Source organism: Galeopterus variegatus, unplaced genomic scaffold, assembly GCF_000696425.1.
Source record: "Galeopterus variegatus unplaced genomic scaffold, G_variegatus-3.0.2 Scaffold3134, whole genome shotgun sequence".
NCBI classification, from domain to species: Eukaryota; Metazoa; Chordata; class Mammalia; order Dermoptera; family Cynocephalidae; genus Galeopterus; species Galeopterus variegatus.
Genome location: NW_007729245.1, coordinates 21,877 through 39,725, shown reverse-complemented (window position 1 = coordinate 39,725; position 17,849 = coordinate 21,877). Strand labels below are relative to the sequence as shown.

General features: G+C 35.3%; 1 protein-coding gene across 1 annotated transcript; it reads left to right on the top strand.

Moving 5' to 3' along the window:
- The first annotated feature begins 271 nt into the window (after positions 1-271).
- On the top strand, positions 272-17,644 carry LOC103599873 (UDP-glucuronosyltransferase 2C1-like). Its single transcript, XM_008584055.1, has 5 exons — positions 272-818; positions 1,047-1,358; positions 8,354-8,368; positions 9,164-9,312; positions 17,504-17,644. Exons 1-5 carry the CDS (start codon positions 272-274, stop codon positions 17,642-17,644), a joined length of 1,164 nt encoding a protein of 387 aa, XP_008582277.1.
- Positions 17,645-17,849: the final 205 nt, after the last annotated feature.

Here is a 17,849-nt window from a genome sequence, read left to right as displayed (position 1 = left end):
AATTCTAGTTCTGAGTATTTTCTTAGCAACTGATTATATTGTTTTCTTCAAAACAGTTGCATTCGATTTTAATCAATAATACAAAGTACACTCTTCAGAGTTTAGCCCATCCCACCATAAGTTGAGAAGATCAATAATACAAAGTTCACTCTTTAATGTTTGCCCAGCCCACAATAAATTGATTGAGAGGATCAAGAAAGAGGTCTTTGGAGCATCAGCCTCCTGTGCTTGGTTTAAGCCCAGGCTTAGTTAACTAGAGTGAGAGTTGGTCATGGGGACTGTGAAAGTCTTCTGTGTCCTTTTCATGCTGCATCTGTGTTTCTTCGACTCTGGAAGAAGTGGGAAAATACTTGTTTGGCCAATGGACTTCAGTCACTGGATTAATTTAAAAGTTATTCTGGATGAACTTCAGCTTCGTGGGCACGAGATAACCATCCTGGTAGCTTCACCAAGCCTGCTGCTTGATCATACCAAGATTCCCTTTAATGTGGAGGTCCTCCAACTTCCAGTAACCAAAGAAACTCTCATGGAAGAGATCAATAGCTTTATCTATGAAACTTCTTTTGAACTGCCAAAACTTTCATGGTGGTACAGGTACCTAAGGATTGCAAAAATCGAAAAGAGTTTTGGAAGTGCATTGAAAAGAATATGTGACAGTGCTGTAATGAATAAAGAGTTACTCGCCAAGCTAAAGGCAGCTAAGTTTGATATCTGCTTTGCTGACCCTTTAAGCTTTTGTGGAGAGTTGGTGGCGGAGCTTCTCAATATTCCATTCATGTATACTTTCCGGTTTTCTATTGGGAACTTCTATGAGTGCTGTAATGAATAAAGAGTTACTCGCCAAGCTAAAGGCAGCTAAGTTTGATATCTGCTTTGCTGACCCTTTAAGCTTTTGTGGAGAGTTGGTGGCGGAGCTTCTCAATATTCCATTCATGTATACTTTCCGGTTTTCTATTGGGAACTTCTATGAGTGCTGTAATGAATAAAGAGTTACTCGCCAAGCTAAAGGCAGCTAAGTTTGATATCTGCTTTGCTGACCCTTTAAGCTTTTGTGGAGAGTTGGTGGCGGAGCTTCTCAATATTCCATTCATGTATACTTTCCGGTTTTCTATTGGGAACTTCTATGAGTGCTGTAATGAATAAAGAGTTACTCGCCAAGCTAAAGGCAGCTAAGTTTGATATCTGCTTTGCTGACCCTTTAAGCTTTTGTGGAGAGTTGGTGGCGGAGCTTCTCAATATTCCATTCATGTATACTTTCCGGTTTTCTATTGGGAACTTCTATGTATATGTAATGTATGATGTGATGCATTTTTACTACCTATTTCCAGAATGGGATGAATATTACAGCAATGTTTTAGGTAAGAGCAATTTGCATGTAAAAGAATTGTTATTTCATATGCAAAACTTAAATGCTTATCTGGCTGTATGAAAACGTAGAATAGGCATTTTTAAATGTTCACACATTTTTGCCAAGTTTTTGTAGGTTTTAAGTAAAAAAAAAAGATTCTTTTTCTCTTCCTTTTTTTTAGATTTAAATTTTAGGTGATTGAGGCAAAATAACATATCAGAGAAAGAATGTTTTTTCTATGTATTATACATAAATCCTGTTTGCTGCTACTAATTCTTTTGGAGGTAAATTATACATGAATCCTGTTTGCTGCTACTAATTCTTTTTGGAGGTGTACACCAATTTGGGATCCCCAAATCGGACAGTGTGCTTAACTTTTTACTGTTTCTTATTTAGTTTGCCATTTACACATCCTGTTTTCTGTCTGATAAATTGCCTCCTTCTTTGGCTTTCTCTCTGCAACCTTTGTAGGCTTGGTTGTTTGGTAGCGGGGCTTGGTATGTGTTGAGTATGAAACCAGAAAATAGTCAAAAAACTGTAACTTGGTGCATATGCTCTTGTCTCCCAAAGGAGAGAAAGTGGAAGATATTTTGTTAAAGGACTTTGTTTCCATACATTTTTTTTTAACTTCATCTCACTGATCTCTTGTTGTTTTTGTTGTTCTATATAAAATTGCATTAGATGGCAACTAGTGAGCTGTGACCCTGAACACAATCTTTCTCTCCATTTCAACAAGTCCTCTTATCCTTCCTTATTTATCTCTACATTCCCATACTACAGATGAATGCAATGGAAATTTCCAATGTAATTGTCTTCTTTTTCCAAAAGATGGGAACTTGTACTGTTATTGTTTGTTTTGTTTATATCGCAAAGAGCCATGAAAATAGAAAGCTTCCTCCTTATTGCTTGTGCCTGCCTGGACTGCCAGTCCAGAAGTCTGTGTCTTTTAGATTTCTTGCATCCGTGTCTTTCTCTTAAGGTATATTTTAAAAGGAAAGTGACTCTTCTGAACAACTTTGTTGTGGGTAGCACCACTGGCACCTTAACAAAAAATCATGTCCTCCCTGTGAGGTTCTTCTCATGTAACCCTGAAGATTTAGAATATTAATATCCTAAATTTAAATTTTTATTTTACCCAGTTGACTTACCTAGCATTGCCCTTAAATTTACAATGTTTTCTATTAAGGAGAGATATTTTCACATAAGTAAATTGTGGTTTTATATGGAAGTTGAGGCCTTGATAACAAGAGGAATTCTCACACAGTGCTCATCTTCAAGTGTAAAATTTTTTGTTAAGTATAAAAGGCAAACATTTCTTTAAAATAAGTATTCTGTGCTCATTAGAACAAAATAAACCCCATTCACCTCTGTAAAACATAACAATTTTTCATATTAAGAGAAAATGTATTTTGAGCAAGAACATTATTCAATTTAAATAGTTAATCATTTGAATAAGCTACATCCTGAATGATCTAATTCTTTAAACACATGTACTTTATAAGCCCTAGTTTATCTTAAGCATGTGCCAGCCATTGGCCATATAAATTCTGTCTCTCTCTCTCTCTTTTTTATCTACTCTATCTCACCTTTCTCCAAACACACACACAAACACCCACATATATATACAAACATGCCAAAAAAGGCCTATATATTTAGGCTAATATATTTGTTGTGTGTGTAATTAAACATATATATGAGGGTACTTCAAAACATTTATGGAATTATGGAATTAAAAGATAATAGGAAACGTTCCATGTACCTTTTGAAGACCTCTCATACGTACCCAAAACTATAATTTGGAACACTCAGCAACCATATATAAAAGTAAGCTTTTCTAATACTGTTTTTAGAGCAAATAAATACAAGTGTCTGTGATAGGGCAAATAGGAAAAATGTTTTCCCGCCTGTGGTAAACTGACTCAGAGCACTTTTGTGGTTCACAGTCGTGAGGTTCTTTTTAGTATCTATGGCCTCCAGTAAAGAGAAGCAAATGGAGGGCATAGTTTGTCTGCCCCATAATCTCACTCTCAGTTGATACTTAAAGGCATAGAATTCTGCTATCTGTTTATACATCTATTAGAGGGTAAGTAAGTAGCAAGTAAGTGAGTAGTCAAATCAGTAAAATCTTAGCCTTTTCTCCATTCAATTACTCCAACACATGTTCTGAAGGATCACTTAGGGCAGATGTATTAATATTGGAGAAAGAGCATTCAGCTATCACTCTAGAGGCAATTAGGTGCCACACACTTCTGCTAAGTCTTAGAGCACAAAATCAAATCAGTGTCCTGTTATTGAATTCCACCGCAATGTGTGCCAGCTTTCTGGATCTTCTAGATACTTCCCTTCATCTTTTTATGCAAGGGCAGAGATACTGAATTGTGTTTTCACCTAACCTGCAAATATTTAACACGTCACATTAACCGTGAAAATTATTTTGAATCTTCCTTATGTGGACTAACTGTACTCCAGTGAAGATTTAGAGATAAATAGTAGAAGTGGTTTCATTAGGTGTTCTTAATTGTGTAATCATCATTTTTGAATCAAATATTAAGTAATTGCCTCACACATGTGCATTAAATTAAATCATGCACATGCACACAGTTGTATATGCTGAAAAATTCTAGATTAAATAGCTCAAAATATAATACTCCTTGTTTTCAACTTCCACTCTCAGAAAAAAATATATCAAACTGAATGTCTTTGTCAAGAATGTTAGCTCATTTGAGTCTCCAGATTTGAGTAGGATCATAGTACGGTTATCCCTAAGCCTTTAGCAACCTGCAGTAACTTTATTGGGAAACCCAAATCCATTGGGAGTAACTAGATCCCAGAGTGGCAGAAACCAGGAGGCAGCACACAACCTCCAAAGGCAAGGTGGGAGTGGTTACCAGGATGGACAGAAGAGTCAAAGCAGCAATCAGAGTAGTCCGAATAGCACAGACCTATGGCTTTGGTTAGTTAATCATTGTATTCCCAGTTGTGGAATAGATAGGAAGCCTATCAAATTATTACTTGGTTTCTATTAGTGGAAAAATTCCAGATCAAGTGAACAAATTCTTAGATGAATTATAAAAAAAAAGAGTGTCATGACCTCTCAATCAATTCCCAGACTTCACCCAGTTAATAGACTCAGAACTGCTTGAAAGAAGGGGAGGGCAGGTTAGCTTGAGGAAAGACACCAGCACACTATTAAAAATTTATACTGTTAGTTTTCCTCCTTTCCCAAGGGGACCTATAGCCTTTACTAAGGGATAGGTGCATGGGGAAAAAGAAAATAATCCAACCTTTTGGGGACTACTGGACATTGGCTCTGGACTAACAATTACTGGAGATCCAAAACATCACTGTGGTCCAGTGGTCATAGTAGTGGCTTATGGAGGACAAGTGATCAATGGAGTTTTAGCTCAGGTCCATCTCACAGTAGGCCTAGTATGTGCCCAACCCTATCTGTGGTTATTCCCCCTGTTTTGAAAAGCATAATTGGTATAGATGTAGTTGGCAGCTGCCAGAATCCCTGCACTGGTGTTCTGACTGGTGGAGTGAGAGTTATAAGATTGGAGAAGCCAAGCGGAAGCCACTAGGCCACATGAAGCCACTGCCCATAACTGGGAAATTAGTAAAGCAAAAGCAATACCACGTTCTCAGAAGGACTGCCACCATCAAGAACTTGAAAAAGTCAGGGGAGTTTGTACCCAACACATTCCTATTCAACTCAGCTGTTTGGCCTGGGCAGAAAACAATATTTTGAGATTGACAACCAATTATTGGCTTAACCAGTAGGTGACTCAACTGAAGCTTCAATACATCTCTGGACTGCTTACATCATGAAAACGGCAGCATTTTATTCTTACTGGATGGTCCCATGCACACAGAATTTAATGGATTTTTTTTTGTTGTTGTTGTTATTTATCCCTCCATCTGCAAGCAACTGATCAGATATAACAGTGGAATGGCCTTTTGAAGATCAGTTACAGGGCCAGATAGATAGTAATAGCTTACAGTGCTGGGGCAAGTTTCTCCAAAAGGCTGCATATGCTCTGCATCAGTGCCCAGTATACGGTGCTGTTTCCACCTTAGCTAGGATTCATGGGTTCAGCAATCAAAGGTTGGAAATGGGAGCAGCACCACTCACTGTTTCCCCTAGTGACCCAGCAAGAAAATATTTGCTTTCTGTTTTCACAATCAAATGAACTTTACAGAAGTTAATGGAGTAGAAGTGCTCTGTATGGATATTGAGTTTGGCTTACACTGAATTTAGAGATTAATTGGTGGAAAACTTACCTCTTGAACATCTAGGGTCTTTCAGCAAAAGAAATTTCCTTTATATATTTTTTATCTAACATTCAATAATGCCTTACATCCTTTTGATTAAAATCTTAAATATTTATTTCTGAGATTATTCTTTACAGTTTGTAGTTACCATTGACATCTTCTTGCAGTGGCTATTGCAGGGTTAAGGAAGCTATCGATATTTCTGTTTCTCACTCTTCAATTCAGTAACCTAACTAAAATGTCTTAATAAATTCTACTAACATTTAAGTTGAGAGATTTATATCAGATTAACTAGATAAAAATCACATCAATAAATATTAGCTATTTTTTCTTTCAATACTGTCTCCCACTTGTTTTAGATTTTGGTTTTGATTTCCATTTTTGGGGGGGTTGTTGTTATTTCTGTTGCTGCTTATTCCATTGACTGATGCCTCAAGTATGACAATAAGTATTAGTGGTAATAACCAGAAATCTTCCATCTTACTAATTTTAACAGAAGTTTCTATAATAACTTATCTCTACTAAAGGTTAATTTGCTCCTATAAATATTAAAATTTTCCTATATAATTGTGATCTTTTATAAGGAAACATCCATTTTCCTTTTTATTGCTACCAGTAATGTAAATTTCCTCTGAAAAATGATTTCCTCACCAATTTCCATACAATGTGAATGCTTCATAATACCGGTGACTGGTTTAAGGAGGTACACAACTTAATCAGATCCAATTGTTGCACTGAGACTTTTTCTGGGCATTCTGGGACAGAGGCAAATGCTTATTTCCTCTTGAATTCACCCTGAAAAATGCATACAGAAACTACTACACCCATCCTTTACCCATGGTCATAGGCCAAGCAGCAAAAGGCAAAACTGAGAAAAGGTAACTGAGTAGCCGATCCTGGTGACCATCTCTGAGCCATGGATCAAGCAGTGACAGATCTACTCCTGGAATTAACTTATTTGATTACTTTTGATCCCAGTCATTTGGTACTCAGGTTTCAAACCTCTTTTATAGTAAAGCATTACTGATAGATGATTATTCTGTCTCTGATTCTTTCCTAGGTCTTAATACTATAAAGTGTAACTTTTAGGAAAGAATCAATATTCTGAGAAAGAATGTAAAGATTTGATACATAGAAGAAAAAAGATTTATTTGCCAGTCTACATTTTAAAAGGCTATTAGCTGTCATTTTTCATTTGATTGTTTAGAATTTGGAATCTTTATTATGTCATTCAGTCCAAGTATATTCTTCAAATTTTTAGAAAAATATAATCCATAACTCACATATATATTAAATAAACAATGTTGTAGAAATATCTGCATCATTGAGGAAGAAACCAGTAAGATTGCAAATCTGTTTCAAAAAATATTTTGAAGAAGTATTTATAAACTTTCTGGTGAGAAAAAGGAATGTGATGATTATTCTGCCAAATCAGATACAAAATTGATTAATGCTAATAAAATCATGATTTTGGGAAAGATATTTCTACCAGACAGAAATATGCAAGTTAATATTTGGCTACATTGTATCTGAACTCAAAAGTAAATAGTAAATCAATATTAAATAACAAAGTCAAACTTAAGCACATTCTCCTAGAAGATTAATCAATCCTTAGAACATTCATCGGTAAATTGCCCCAGAATGACATCAGAAGGAATTGTTGTAATATCTTTTGATTACACAATTTGAGACACCTTTCTAATAATCTCTTTATCTAAATCAGTTACTTTTTAAATTTTCTTTGGACTGTATTGGCTTTATCTTTTTTTTAAGTTGCATTAAGCATACTACACTGTTATCTAAGGAGGAGGAATTTCAACAGGAAAAAAATATCATCGTGTTATGAAAGAGAGTGAATCAACCACATGAACCACTGATTCTATGCTAGGTATGCAGTCAAGAAAACATATTATTTACAGAAGCCAAAAGTGGAAACAACCCAGATGTTCATCAACAGATGAATGGATCAATAAAATGTGGTACATTCATGCACAGAAATACTATACAGGAATACAAAGCAATGACATGATGATACATGTTAAAACATGGAGGAGCTTTGAAAATATTCTGGTTAATTTAAAAAGCCAGCATGAAACACCAAATATTGAACGATTCTGTTTATATAAAATGCTCAGAATAGCAAATCCATAGAGACAGAAAGTAGATTAGTTTTTGTCAGGGGATCAGAAAAGGGAGAAACAGATAATGATTTTCCATCGGTAATAAAATGGGTGTAATAAACAATGCCCTTTGGGGGTAGTGAAAATGTTCTAAATTTTAAAAATGAATTAAAATTAAACAGTAGTGATGGTTGCTCAACTTTGTGAATACACGAAAAACTACTCAGTTATGTACTTTATAAGGAAGGATCGTACAATATGTAAATTATATCTCAATAAAGTAGTTATAGAAAGGATGGAGTAGTGATGTATCATACAAAGAGAATAAGATCACACCCATGGCTGATTTGAACAAGGCACTAAAATGGGATATGTACTGAATATGAATCTGGATTTCGGACATCATCGTCATTACCAGAATTAAACACATCAATTACTGAAATTTGCTTGCTTTTATACAGATACACTGTCCTGATCAGTTCATAATCTCTCATATTTCCTAACCAAAATGCTGGTACATTTAAGACATAAGGAGAATATTCAAAGAGCCAGATGTGGAAAACATACATTGCTATGGTTTCCTCATATCTATATCACTGAATACACATTGAAGACACCAAGTATCTGGGTACGATTCCTCATACCACAATAACTGAATAGAATTGAGAAATGACTACTCTGACGAAGCAAAGTGACCTTACTCAGAGTCATTAATTTGAGTTCTTATTCCGTTAAAGTTCAATTGCTTGCCATGTCAGCAGAAAGATACCCCTTTCATAGTTTTTGTCCTTTAATATGTCAGACAGCAAATATTTTAGAACCAAATTACTATGCAGTGCTATGTCTCACCAAAGTTGACAAAGCCCTGTGACATAGGAACTTTAATTTTGTGTGATGAAGGAGTTAATCACTTTCAAACATTTATTAAAAGATTTCCACTCCTGGTAGGATATAATTTTCTGTGGCAGCACATTCAAAAACACTAGAAAAAGATAGATAAATCACAAAAGCCTCCAGATAAAGGCATCAGAAGGCTTTTGCAGCAATAAGGATGAGATAAATTGGAATTGCAGAAGAGGAGGAGGCGCTCTGTTACAGTGAGTGGAGGATCACTGCCTGGGTTCCTGGCCGGGAGTATGAGCCCATTCTCAGCGCGGAGCTGGGCTCATGTGGGGTTCAAGCAGAAAGACTGGACTGGCAGAGGGAAAGCAGTGGGCTTCTGACCTTGTTCTAGTCTTAAATCCTTGTCTGGGTATTCATAATCTCAACAGAATGTACTCTTGAAAGGCCAGCTGATTTCAGATGGATTACACAGGCCGAATAGTGGTTCTTTAAAGATTTTCTTTGAAAATTAGATTGTGAAATATTTCTCATTTAATATATCAATTTATTTTCCCTCTATCATTCTTTATTTTTTTTTCAGGAAGACCTACCACAATTTGTGAGATTATGGGAAAAGCTGAAATGTGGTTGATTCGAACTTACTGGGATTTTGAATTTCCTCGCCCTTATTTACCTAATTTTGAATTCGTTGGAGGACTTCACTGCAGGCCTGCAAAGTCCCTACCTGAGGTAATTTATTGTGCTTATGTTTGCTTGTTTGAGTATTTTTCTCCTGCAATGATTTCTTCTTTATTTTTATAACATTTGATCGTTAAACTGAAAAAAATAGAGAATTAATAGAGATGAGCGGACATTACTGTCTGAAGTAATTATACTACCATAGATATACTGCAACCTTATCATGTCAGTCATTAGTTATGTCCATCAAATATGCCAGATATTTCATAGGAACAAAATTTTTTGCCCCTGAGTTGGGGGGTGGGGTATGAAATAATGTCTGGTCAATAAATATGAGCTGAAGTGGCATGCATCATTTCTGGGTCTAGCACTCAATTGCCATGTCCATAGCTCCAGAATTCTCTTTCCATTTGTCATATGAATTAGTAGAGTTAGTAGCTGCTCTGTCTACCTGCATTTTGAATCAATGAATATACATAGCAACTGCAGCACAATAAATAGATGTATGACATGACAAAGAAATAAACTGTTCTTTTAAAACACTGAGATTTTGAAATTACAAGTTATTTGGAATAACCCAGTTTTAGAATTTTCCAATAGAGGAGAAATTTTACTTTGAGAATAGGTTGAATAGACGTACGATGACCTAAAAACAAACAAAAAACCACACAAGAACCCTGGAAGAAGTTTAGTAATGATTATGATAAACTGTTTGGTTGAACAGAGCAGTGAAATTACTCTGGAGAGATGTGAGGGAATAGGTTGTGAAGAAAAAAAGGGCATCACTAAGTATACTTTACCTCAAGTTTAAGGACAGTTGCCAGAGACCAGCTCCGCAAGATTCGTTAGACCTGAATAGATGGTGTGGATTAGGTGAAAAGGAAGAGATGGACCACAGATGTCTAGTGCAAGTGTGGATGACAACCACAAAAATCTTGCTTTATTTATATTTTTTACTTAACCTTTTACATGATGATTTATCTTTTAATCAAAACACTTATTATTTTATCTCTATAGAAAAAGAAAAAGAAAAATGTTCTAAAGCAGTTATGTTGTGATGAAAAGCACCCACTCATGCATCAATAGTTTACCCCAAAGCCTATGGCTTGTGGCCAGGAAACTATACAATAGCAGCATGCTTGGCTTTAAAGAGCATCAGACTTTTAGTTTAAACTATAATTCTTAACCTTCTTAACTCACGATTTAACCTTTTTTAAATCTTACTTATACTTTCTATACTTGCTTTTAATAACATTGAGTAGTTACGGTTAAAAATTTAATATTGCTTATACTCTATATTGATCATTTTAATTTATAATCAAAATCACAGTGTTTATACCTTTTATTTTCCTGCCAATAGATTCTGGGAACAGCACAGGGGACAAAGTGAAAAGTTAAATGATCCTACTCAAACTAACCAAAACGCACTATATCATTCTTATTATTACTAAGGAAAGAACATGTTCATGGTAAATCAAGTGAAACTGTGGGAGTGGGGCGAAACAAAGAAATCTGTAACTGGTTGATGATCAATTAGTTATAAGCACCACTGCACTCGGATCCACCGTCTCCCTGGGGGAATGTAGATAAAACCTAACGTAATAACTTCATTCCACACCTACAGGAGCATGACCACAACCACAATGGGTCCATGCACACATCACTAATAAGGAAGATTAATGACAAAATTAAATGGAGCCAACACATACTGGGAACATGCATCAAAAACACCTTTAGTACTGACAATGCCCCTTAAATAAACCAGTTAATTTTGATGTATTTTAACATGTCCTTTGAGAAACTCCAGGGAATTTCCCAAAGTCATACTAAGCCAAAAGATTAGGCTGCTTAATTCTGGGAAGCCTTGCCAAGCAACCAAAGGTGAACAAACAAGAAATTCCACGGATATAGTCCCATTTGTTTATTTTTCCTTTGATTGCCCGTGCTTTTGGGGTCATATTCATGAAGTCTGTGCCCAGCACTATTTGCTGAAGGGTTTCTCCTATGTTTTCTTTAACAAGTCTTATTGTTTTGGGGTGTATATTTAAATCCTTGATCCATTTTGAGTTGATTTTAGTACATGGTGAGAGGTATGGGTCTAGTTTCAATCTCCTGCAAATGGATATCCAGTTATCCCAGCACCCTTTGCTGAAGAGGGAGTCCCGACCCCAGTGAATAGACTTGATGCCTTTGTCAAAGATCAAATGGCAGTAAGTGCGTGGGTTGATTTCAGGGTGCTCTATTCTATTCCATTGATCAGAGTCTCTGTTATTATACCAATACCATGCTGTTTTGGTTATTATAGCTTTGTAGTATAGTTTAAAGTCAGGTAGAGTAATACCTCCAGCTTTATTTTTTTTGCTCAGCGTTGCTTTGGCTATTCGTGGTCTTTTGTTATTCCAGATAAATGACTGTATAGTTCTTTCCATTTCTGAGAGAAATGTCATAGGAATTTTGATGGGGATTGCATTGAATATGTATATTACTTTCTGAAGTATAGTCATTTTCACTATAGTGATTCTTCCAATCCAGGAGCATGGGATGTCTTTCCATCTTCTTGTATCCTCTCTAATTTCTCTCAGGAGTGGTTTATAGTTCTCATTATAGAGATTTTTCACATCCTTAGTTAGTTCAATTCCTAAGTATTTTATGTTTTTGGTGGCTATTGTAAATGGGCAGGCTTTCTTGATTTCTCTTTCTGCTTGTTCACTATTGGTGAAAAGAAATGCTACTGATTTTTGTGTGTTGATTTTGTATCCTGCTACTGTGCTGAACTCTTTTATCACCTCTAAGAGTTTTTTAATAGATGATTTGGGCTGTTCGATATATAGGATCATGTCATCTGCAAACAGGGACAGTTTGACTTCATCCTTTCCAATCAGGATGCCCTTTATTTCCTTCTCGTTTCTGATTGCTCTGGCTAATACTTCCAAAACTATGTTGAATAGGAGTGGTGAGAGTGGGCATCCTTGTCTGGTTCCTGTTCTTAAAGGAAAAGCTTTCAGTTTTTCCCCATTCAGGATGATATTGGCAGTGGGTTTATTATATATGGCTTTGATTATGTTGAGATACTTTCCATCTATACCTAATTTATAAAGGGTCTTTATCATGAATGAGTGTTGGATTTTATCAATTATTTTTATTTTGTCAATATACAATGTAGTTAGTTATTGTGTCCCATCACCAAAGCCTCCCTCCCTCCTCCCTCTCCCCCCTCCCACCCAGGTGTGTCCCCTCCATTTTCTTGTTGTAAGAACTTCAAAAAAAAAGTTGTGGTTGAACGAGTCAGGCAGTGAAAAAGCAATACCACATGTTTTCACTTATTGGAGGGAGCTAAAGGTGAATGAATCAATACACACACACACACTCTCACACACACACAAAAAAAACAAACAACAACAACATCAACAACAACAACAAAAAAAAAACGGGGGGGGGAGAGGAAGATATAACAACCCCACCTTTTTTTTTTTTTTTGAAGTTCTTACAACAAGAAAATAGAGGGGACACACCTGCGTGGGAGGGGGGAGAGGGAGGAGGGAGGGAGGTTTCGGTGAAGGGACACAATAACTAACTACATTGTATATTGACAAAATAAAAAAATATAAAAAAAACAAAAAACAAAATAAATTGAAAATATGAATACGAAAAAAAAAAAAAAGAAAGAAATTCCACGGAGCCATGCCACACACATGGGACCCCCTTGTAGCCTGCAGAACAAGGGGTATCACTCCCGTGCCATTCCCTATAGCAGGATTGCTCACGGCAGACAACGAAGTATAAGTCACTAATGTTTAAGGAGTAATATGGCAGAGTTTTCCTTTTCATAAAGATCATCTGTTTGAATTGTTTGGAAGGAAGAAAGATTGAAGGCAAGAAAATGAGTGAAGATGTAGTTGCAGTAGTTCCTGCAAGAGATTATAGAGATCCAAACTGTGGTATGGTAGTGCTTTCCAGTCAAAGTGAGGAGATTTAAGAAGTGTTTACAAACAACGTAATTAGGACTTAGTGTTCACCTGGAGGTGGAGATTAAGGGGAAAAGAAGTTAAAGAATAAATCCTGGCTTTTTCTTTCCTTGTGTGTCATTTATTTTATTTATTTATTTATTTATTTATTTATTTATTTATTTATCTTTTTATTTATTTATTTATTTATTTATTTATTTATTTATATGGGCTCCTATATACACGAACACGATAAGAAAACATGCTAAAATTGGAAATTTTAAAAAAACAATAAATAATGTTGTTTCAGAGTTAGTCTTATGTACCTTAATCCCTGTGCAGAGCTCTCTGGTAAATCAGCCTGGGTCATTTGGTTTGAATCAAGTGCGCATAGCTGTTTCTTCCCTGGAGACAAAATCGTATCAATAATTGCGCAGCTATCTCAAACTAATGAGACACATGTACATTTGAAAAGAAGAAGACTGTATTCGGGGCCTGCCCTTGGAACAGGTTCTTTTCTTCTTAAATGTTTTCCCCATCTATAGAAGAAGTAGAGTAAGAGCCACACTCACCCATGTATGTATGTGTGTTCTTACAACACCCAGCACAATGAAACCCTAGTGAGTGTGGCCCAGACAGGGATCTGGAGTAAAACTCAATTGGATTTTCATCTCCCCCTTCTAAAAAAGTAACAGGAAAAGGCTGGGGAGAGGAGCAAAAAACATGATATATGATGTCACTTTGATTTTGAATGCCAAAACAAGTTTGTGGAATTGTACAATTTATATCTGTTTTTCTTTGCTTTGTTTGGACCTCTAGTTCAGCGAATGTATTAAACAAACTTTCAATTTACACCATATCATAATCAGTCCATAGCACAATCCACTCTTGATTTACTTATATTTTTACCTTTTTCCTTTGTCTTCATTTCTTTTTCCATTCTTCTACCACCATTAGGCAGCAGTAAAGTACACTTAATATTTAGCCACTCATTCAAATTTGCACATATTTATCTAGGTAACTATTGATCCTAAACAATATGTGTTATTGATTTGAGTTTCTTAATTATGTAAATGATATTATGCTATAATTTATAGTTTCTTATTTATTATGCAATACTATTTTTCATATTTATCCAAGTTTCTATTTGTAAATACAGTTCATTCACTCTGTTGCAGGAATTTTGTTATATGTATCTACTACATTTGACTTACCTATTCCCCATTTAAAAAAATTAGGTGTCTCCATCTCTATCCTACTACAAAGAATATTGTGAAGAAAAATTTCAAACATGTTCCTTTATGGATCAGTGTATGCATTTGAAACATATACCTAATACTGGGATCATAAGGTCACAGTACAAGTTTTCTGTAATCTACAATGTCTAGGTGTCAGCCCTTATCTTAGCCATTGCAAATATCTTCTCCCGTGCTGTCATACATCTTTTACTGTTACCTCTGATTTCCCTTTTTAAACATAAAGCACCAAAGTTGATATAATCAAATCTATATTTTTTTTACCTTATGTTTTGTGCTCTTCAAAGTACTATTGAAAATGTCTTTTTTATCTTCAAAGTTATAAAGACATTCGCCTGTGTTTTCTTCTGAAAAATGCTTAATACCTTTATTTTACTTTAACACTCATGCATTTAATACACATATTTTATATTGATGTATGGTGTGAGGTAAGGACCCGTGTCCTTTTTTTGTCTAACTAGTGAATATACTTTTATTACAACTTCTTAATAAATAACCCAATCAGTATGAGTTGTTTGCACCGATTGTCTCAGTGACTTATGATATCACCTACATCATACCACAAGCTTTTACATACTCATGGTTCTCTTTCTGAGCTCACTGCTTTGTTCAATATTTCGCTTTGTCTGTTAGGAAGTCAGTGGCATTCATTTTATATTATACATTATTACCTGGTTGAAGTAGTTCCCAGTATTTCCCTTTCTCTTTCAAAGTTTATTAATTATTTATGAAAAATTTTCTTCCATATACATTTGAAAATTTTCCAATGTTCTCAAGAAAAATATACTGCAATTGCAAACTAATTTAAAATGATTGATATCTATGTTAAGTCAATCTATTTAGGAACAATGTGATGGTTACTTTTATTTGTCAACTTGCCTGGGCCACAATGCTCAGATATAAGGCCAAATATTATCCTGAATGTTTCTGTAAGGGTGTTTTTAGATGAGATTAACATTTAAATCAGTTGGGGGCCGGCCCGGTGGCGCACTGGATAGTGCGCCGCTTGGGAAAACGCGGCGGCGCTCCCGTCCGAGGGTTCGGATCCCACGTATAGACCGGTTCCCACTCACTGGTTGAGCGAGGCGCGGGAGCGGCGCCGAGGCTTGCGATCCCGTTGCCTGTCCCCGGTCCGGTACGGGGGCAACACTGAGGGTTGCGATCCGTTGCCGGACATGGAAAAAAAGACAAAAAAAAAAAAAAAAACATTTAAATCAGTTGACTTTAAGTAAAGAAGATTCCTCTCCATGTGTAGATCTCATTTAATCAGTTGAAGGCCTAATTAGAACAAAAGACTGACCTTTTCCAAGCAACAGGAATTTCTTCCAGCAGACGGCCTTGAGACTTGAACTGTAACATCGGCTCTTCTCTGGTCTCTAATCTTACAGCCCAGCCTGCAGGTTTTGGACTTGCTTGCCTCTATTTCACATGAGCATATTCCTTAAAATCTCTCTTTCTTTCTCCTTACACACACACACAGATGCGGACACTCATCTTATTAATTCTGTCTCTCTATTTGGGTCTTCTTTTATGTAATTTACTAGAATTTAAAAGTTTTTTATAAAAGTACATGTACCTGTACTCTTAATTTATATTTTTAATTGCTGCAATGAATGCTGACATTTTTTTTTAAACTTTCAATTCAGGTTGATTATTGCTGTTATGAAAGAATATTATGGATTGTTTATAATGCTTATATTCTGGCCAACTTGGTGAAATATTTTATTATTTCTAGTAGTTTCAATATTGGTTATTTAAATTTTTCCAATATTTTTATAAATGTACATGGACATTTTATAACTTCCCCTTTCAATTTTCACACATTTTTTATTGTCTTCTTTGGTAAGCTTAGTTTGATATAGTACTTAGAGAGAGGGTGGAATTAATTCTTCTTACTTAAATATGATCAGATATGCTATTTTTACTTGAATGCAAAGCTATATTTTTAATAATTTCACTGTCATCTCTAGAGCATGCATTGTATATTTCTTTGTTATGTATTTGGTAAGGAATTTATATAGCTACCTTGTGCCAAAATGTGAGTATGAAAGCTCATATAAGATAGAAATGCAACCAAAAAAAGAAAATTTTAATTTATGAAACAAAAAATGTACTATACCACTAGTATGTCAATATACTAGATAAGTCTGGAGAAAATTATGTTAAGTGAAGTAAGACCGACAAGGAAAGAGAACTACCTCACATTATTGCTTATAACTAGGTGCTAAGAACAATTGGAAGGAAGGAAGGAAGGAAGGAAGGAAGGAAGGAAGGAAGGAAGGAAGGAAGGGAAAGAACCACAACAATATGTTGAACTTTCAGAAGGAGAGAACAAACCTAAGGATACTAGAGTTGCGGGGAGGGAGGGAGGGAGTTTGGTAAGTGATAGGTCAGGTAAAGTGTGTACAAAAAATTACAATATGTAATAATGAATATGTTAATAATAAAAATTGAAAATTAAAAGAGTAAAAGTTAGTCTTCATTAAAGAATGAGAAAGAAAAAAAAGTTGGTGATAATCTTAGCATCCAAGGCTAAGTAGAGAATACCCAATATGGTCATCGTCCTTATAGTAATTAAGTTTAACTTGGAAATTTGCTTCTGTTACCTACTGCTGTATTGCTTTGGACCAACTATGTGACATCCATGGGATAGTTTTCTCATCTGCAAATGTATACGTATCTCTTAGGCTCATTACATGTAAGGAGTTCAGCTGATGCTGGGAGATAACAAGTAGTCAATAATTTTTAAATACAGACATATACACATACAGACTCCTCAAAAACATTTAGAACATGCTAGAAGACAACTCAAACTTTGATCGTTTTTAATTGGCCTAATAAACAATGATTTCAGGTCATATTTCAATCTCTACCACGGTTGAACATATATAAGGACAAAGCTGATCTAATAATTCTGACACATTGAGAATCTTGTGGGGTTGTTTTATTTTTGTGGCACTAAGCTATCGTATTAAAAGACTGATTTTTTTTCTTTCTTTTTCTTTCTTTCTTTTTTTTTTTTTTTTTTTTTTTTTTTTACAGGAATTGGAAGAGTTTGTCCAGAGCTCTGGAAAAGATGGAGTCGTGGTATTTACTCTGGGGTCAATGGTTCAAAATCTCACAGAAGAAAAGGCTAACATGATTGCATCAGCCCTTGCCCTGATGCCACAGAAGGTCAGATAATATTATTTTCTGAGGAACAGCTAACAAAAAATCCAAGTAAGTATCCTAAAAATGTAGGAAAAGTTATTGGTAATGTTAGTGCTTAAAATGTAAAGAAAAAAAGCATTAACTATCAGAAGAGGGTAGCTACAAACATTGGATAGAAATCTAGCTTAACACATGAAATTACTATCAAGAGAACATATTGCAGAAGTTTTAAAAAATA